At 39.2% G+C, this 6,000-nt stretch overlaps 1 protein-coding gene across 3 annotated transcripts in view; it reads right to left on the bottom strand.

Annotated features, from left to right (window-relative positions):
• The window catches only part of LOC138007347 (cilia- and flagella-associated protein 46-like), a 132,082-nt gene that overhangs the window by 70,783 nt on the left and 55,299 nt on the right, over positions 1-6,000 (bottom strand). For all 3 annotated transcript variants that reach the window (XM_068854178.1, XM_068854177.1, XM_068854176.1), the window contains exons 12-16: positions 5,508-5,736; positions 4,287-4,537; positions 2,509-2,830; positions 1,149-1,291; positions 292-504 (exon numbers count right to left, since the gene is read on the bottom strand). In XM_068854178.1, the coding sequence (XP_068710279.1) occupies positions 292-504; positions 1,149-1,291; positions 2,509-2,830; positions 4,287-4,537; positions 5,508-5,736 (1,158 nt within the window). The remainder of the gene's footprint in view (positions 1-291; positions 505-1,148; positions 1,292-2,508; positions 2,831-4,286; positions 4,538-5,507; positions 5,737-6,000) is intronic.

Raw genomic sequence — 6,000 nt, forward strand, 5'->3', positions numbered from 1 at the left:
ATTGAAAGGGAAATTTCTAGTTGTTTCGCACCAACCAAAATGAAGGCACCACAATTTGCAAAAAAGTCTTTCAGAATCCAACAACTCTTGGTTATCAAAAAATATAAGAACACACAGAAGAATACGGAGCATGGAATTGACCAATCACAGTAGGCGAAGTCCTATCACGAGGCATTCGCCAAGCACATCCGTGCAAAAGTTCTTCATCATCAACGCTTATTTTTTGTGAAACTAACGCCAATTTTTCAGTCTGTTTATCTCACATTCAAAGCTTTGTGATGGGTGGCTTACCCTGCATGTCCTGTACTCTTGACAGCCTCTAGCACTGGTGAGTAGATAGGAATAACCTCCTTATGTCTTCCTTGTGACAGCAGGTGTGTGGTGTAGTTCCACAAATACACAGCTGCATTGCATACCAGCCATGGCTCTTTTAGTTCAACTCCAATCTCTGCTGCACGATGAAAACTGTGAATTACTTCATTTGATAGAGACGAAATCCATTCACTGGAAAAAGGAAAGAACTGAATAACTTTTTGGATGACAAACATGGACAGAAGAACAAGCTTATATTTTGAAGTTTCACAATACGTTATTTCTAACGAACGAAGAGCATAAATCACCTTTCTTACTTTAACAACTTGAAAGCATGATTTCCTCATTCTATTTCTTAAAGTTCTTTGACGACAATAGGCAGAGCAGTAAAACCTAAGTACCTAAAGTAATGGGGAAATTCAAACTCATTCCCGTTTCAGTACCGTTTATACTCTTTAAACAGCAGAGTCAAATATCAACTTTAATCGGTCTAGACACACATTTTTCAAAGGAAAGGATCCGCACGGTAGATAATAAGGAGATGACTTTGGACGCTTCTAGCACTTAAAAGATTTGCGACAAGACTTGAGGTTTAACTTCAGTGATAGATACATCATTTCACTCAACTGAAAAAATTATAGCAGTTGCAAGTATTCGGAGGGTGCGTATGGAGGAACTTTGTGTCGAATTTTGGGTCTTTCTAGCACTTCGCCTCCAAAAATAATACCGCACTTGTAAGCAAATTACTTTTATTATAATTAATTTGTAAATAAACACTAAGTAAGTAAACAAATAAACAAGTAAATGAATGAATACGATTTACAACTATTCCTTACCAATAGGAAACCCACTCTGGTATCTCATCAAAATTGACCATATGATCCCCATATCGCTTTGGTCTAAGCTTGATAGTATCCTCAGGTGGGACAGGTTTGTCACCAAGTTGCACACCCTCTGTTCTCAGCAAATGAACAAGTGCCTATCGAACAGTACACAATACTAGCAAAATCCGTTACTCTGACAACGTACAATCACAAATTAACATCTAAAGATAAATTTTCAGTTTCAGTTTCAGGTTCCCCTGCCCTGGCGTTAGTTACGATTTCTGGTCAACATTCAATAACTTTTGTCTCATAACACTTTTATCGCATTCAAATTGTTTCTGCGTTATTCCTTACACAATTTCAAGGCAGTAAATCTTGGGCAAAAAGATGAGGCAAAATATGTTTATCGATTTCAGGTGAGTAACAAACAGAAAATTTGGAAAGGTTAACCCAACGTTTTCAAGTTCGCCTACAACTCTTTCGCCACCAGTGTTACACAATCTAAATGGGTAATACCCATATAATCTAAATTTAGATCAGTGGGTGCAAGCCATCTCAGATGATCATCCGAGTCATCCAAACATGCATGCACCGTATTTAGGTCTAAGCACCCATTTTGAATAGTGCTGATAAACTGTGTTTAAGTCTAAACGCCCATTCTAAGTAAGCTCCCATCTTAAATCGATTAGTTTTCAATATTGGTAATGGGTCTCTATTTAAATATTATAAAAATTCGCCTTCATTCAGCAGCGTGCTTCGATGCGATGGTGTGGTGGTTATCGATGATTCCTTACACGTGCTAACGGACTAGGTACAACCTTTTTGTCATCCATGTCCGTCGATCATCTTAAACAAAACATTTCCCTTTTTTCCCTTTTTTTTTCCTGACGAGAAAATTTCTAAGTATAAGGTAAACTTCATGTAGTTGAAGTGAAAGAGGAAACGCATATTTAATGAGTTGCTTGGATGACTCGGATGATCATCTGAGATGGCTTGCACCCACTGATCTAAATTTAGATTATATGGGTATTACCCACTTAGATTGTGTAACAAGGGTGCTTTCGCAGCCATTCAGTCGTCATCACTTTGTGCCTGCCATCAAATGAACAGCGTCCTTTGGTTTCTCGGTCTTTTTTTTCAAATAGTATACGAAATGGCACACTTGGTAATAAAAAGACTCTGGTTGTCATGAAAGAACTTCAAATCGTTCTTCCGAGCTACTGCTGTTATCGTAACTGACAAATTTGGCATTCTTTATTCGAGAGCACGGAGTAATAATTCCAAGCACTACAAAGTCAACGCCACGCTGATTTCAAGAAACACTGCAAAATTCTAAAACTTCACTTTCAGCTTTATACTCCTCTATTCTTACCTCAGCAAAAATAAATCGCACTTCTGCTAAAGTCCTTAGCAGATCCTGTTCAACACTAAAAGCTGTCATTCCCTGAGGGTATAAGAGCTTCATTCCCGTAACATCCAATTTACTGCTGCTTTCACCAAATAGTGGCGTCTTCATGCCAGTCACGTCTTCCTTGTCCATGGCACTATCCGCAGGCTTTTCTGATGTGTTTCTAACATTCTTCTTAGACCAGCGACTGTCATCATAAAGGAGACAAAACCTGGCAGCAACGCGAGCAACATCCCACACCTGCTGTTTGCGAGCTGTCTTGGCCAGATCGGCCCAAATACGAACCCTAGAAAATTAGTTTAGAGTAGACAGAAAGATTAGACCGGTGCAATATAATCTAATGTACTACAGTAAAAGCCCGTATAAAATAACCTATGTTTTTCAGCTTCAGGCTGGTGTCGTTCCTATATATTGGGTACTTAGTAAAAAATCAACCTCAAGCTGTTCTTAACACGTTCTTAAATTCTGTCAGAATATTATACACTGTATCGCACACATGACACTGCTTTATTAATTGACTTCATCCTCTCAAATGATGTTTCACATGTTTTCATAACATTGCTGTTACGTGATAAAGTGTTGTAGAGTCAATCCTTCAAATAGCAAAGTCTCTTGAAAGTGTTGAAACTGCTTTGAGCCACCTTAACTCATAGGGCTTGTATGTATCATTCATTACAAGGGAGGTGCTGGCACAGATAAATATAACCAACCCAGCAACATAAAAATTACCCACTATTCCCTTAGATATAAGAACCAGTTGAGTTGGTTCTTATGTATGCGGTGTTCTTTTTACCAAATGTCAGCCTAGAGTTTCTCAACCAACTTGTTCTTTTATGCGGGTTTTTACTGTATTGCATTAAATTAACTTTTAATAGCACTGAACCCGTTGTCAGTACAACCATTGTGCTTTTATTCATAATCAAAAGAAGAACAAACGACAACTGCTATTTCAAACAAGAACGCAATATCTCAAGTTACCCTCTGCCTCTGTGATGAGACTAAAAGTAGAGTAAATAAAATACAGCGACTAAATTCATTTTGATTACTTGGGGTTTACATTGCGATGTTTCGACTGCTATAAGTGCTAATTTGAGGCGATCAGGGGCCATCTATTTATGAAGTTATGCTTTGCCATTTAGAGCGGTTTTCAATTGAGTGTCGAAAGTAATTAGCGAATTGCATTGGCTTTGCATTACTTCACTAGGTGATTGGTTTAAAGTTTTGGCGCCATTTTTTCAACCAATCAGAAGTGAAACCAAAACAAATCGTGGCTCGCGCATGCACATTTTTCCGCGCTTTGTGTCAGCTACGTGTAATTACTTCGACTTTTGATTGGTTTACTGGATTGTCTCCGGCCATTTTTGATTGGCCAAAGTAATTACTTTGGTTTTGGTTTTGCGACACTCGATTAAAACTCGCTCTAGCTATACCACACAATTGAAGCCGGGTTATGTTGTTTCACTCTTACTCTCATAGTGTAGTCCCATTATGTCGCATTCTTTTAGAAGTTTCCTCTACAGTCTCCTGTACCGGCCCTTTTGCAGGTCATTCTAGCTTTTTGCAGAGCTTGAAAATTTGTGGATTTAATTGTCAGGGCCTGTACATGCATGGTAACCTATTACCTAGCTTCACAGGTTAAGTCAGCAAACTAACTGCAAGACTTCCACGATGCCACACTAGTAATTTACACTGTATGCATGAGCTTCCTAGCCAAGCTACAGTGCGTGTACTTGTCCTGATACCTTTCTCGGTCATTTTCATTCCCCAGCCTCTTCAAATGGCCTGCAGCCTTGCTAACTCCTTTCTCAAACTGTTTTGCTCTGCCAGCCAGCATGCCTAAAGCAGTTGGTGGTCCTTTAGTGGTGGATGGGTCCTTTGTGCTGCTTTCACCATCTAGAACAAGCATGAATGCATCAGGGGATAGAGCTTCTCCTGCCTTCACCAATGAAGCTCTCTTCATGCGCACTGTACTAGCATCATCACTCGCTCTTGCCTGACACACAAAGAAAAAGATCCCTGATCAGAAAAACAATTGTCAAAAAGTGATCGAATGATTTTTCTAGAAAAGAATGCAAAGACTTAAGGCTTCTTATTTGATGACTTGCTCATCTTCTGTTGTTCAACAAAATACTTGAAAACGCACAATGTTGTTTTATGAAAAGTCCCTTGCATGCTTGTATAGCTAAGCTCAGGTGCTCCGCCAGTTGGGGAGACAGCAAGTCAAATTAAAGCAGAATGACCGAAATAATATTGGGAATTACTCAAGAAAAACATCAGTGGAAGGCAAGTCCTTTTGACCCTGTGCCAACTCTCTCCCTTTTCGCACAGGTGTATTGCATCAAATACCACAAAACAATGTGCATTTACACAAATGAGGCGCATGACATTGTCAAGCCTGAAGAGCAATCGTACACTGTCTAGAAGAACATAGATAAGCTACGGTGGCTTGAGGCTTGGTTAGCACTAACCGTTGGTTAAGAGATATCAAAACCTGTAGGTTTCCGTGGTATTTAATGCTGGTTAGTGCTAAACATGCTTTGAGCAACCCTTGGCCGGCCTCCCAAGAGTTCTTTTAACTCAATGGTAGAGCCTTGGAGCTGTGTTATGGATCCTGTCTGAAACTTTGTCTTTGCCTATTGCCAACCAACTTAAGCTATCACGTCACCCCAATATTTAATCCACTGAAATCAAAAAACCTAAAATTCAACACTCCACACTTTTTCTTGCTACACACCATTCGTGAACATTAGGAAATAAATTCCCCACCGTAATAGTTTATCTCTGTCGGCATGTGGATGAAATGGCTGAATCATCTGGAAGGGGTACTGAGTAAATGAGACAACATAAAAAACTACAGCCAGAAGTCGGGATTTTTGCCATGTGCAGGAACCTTCACTAAAATTTAAACTTTGCCATTAAGTGAGTTTATAATGCTAAAATCGTTGACACAGTCTTATCTATACCTGTTCAATTATCATAGCGGCCAAGTCCTCTGGTCTCTCAGGAGTCTTGTACAACGTTGCCCTCAACTGGAGTCTAGTTAGAGCAGTTTGTAGTCTGTCATAGTATATTCCAGAGTCATCCAACTCTAGCGCCTTTCTCAGATGAGTGACAGCATATTCCAGTTGATCTTCTGCTTCTTCACACTTGGCGAGCTCTGCATGCATTTGGCAGCGCAACAAAACTAACAGACTGAAAACATTAGAGCGGTGTTTAACTGAGTGACCGAAAAAAGAAAGGTAATACATGTAGTTTGACTTACAATCACATAAAAAAGCATGAATCAACCAAAGCAATTCAGTATAATTTGCTTAAAGCAAGGTAAAATGATCATGTAACAATCGGTTTGGATTTTGCATCTTTTCAGTTGAGAACAAGTCACAACTTTTGTAAGCATCCAAATTCAATTATTAAAATTGAATTCCAAATACAGAACATTGAGGTTAACAATGTAGA

Source organism: Montipora foliosa, chromosome 6, assembly GCF_036669935.1.
Source record: "Montipora foliosa isolate CH-2021 chromosome 6, ASM3666993v2, whole genome shotgun sequence".
NCBI lineage: Eukaryota > Metazoa > Cnidaria > Anthozoa > Scleractinia > Acroporidae > Montipora > Montipora foliosa.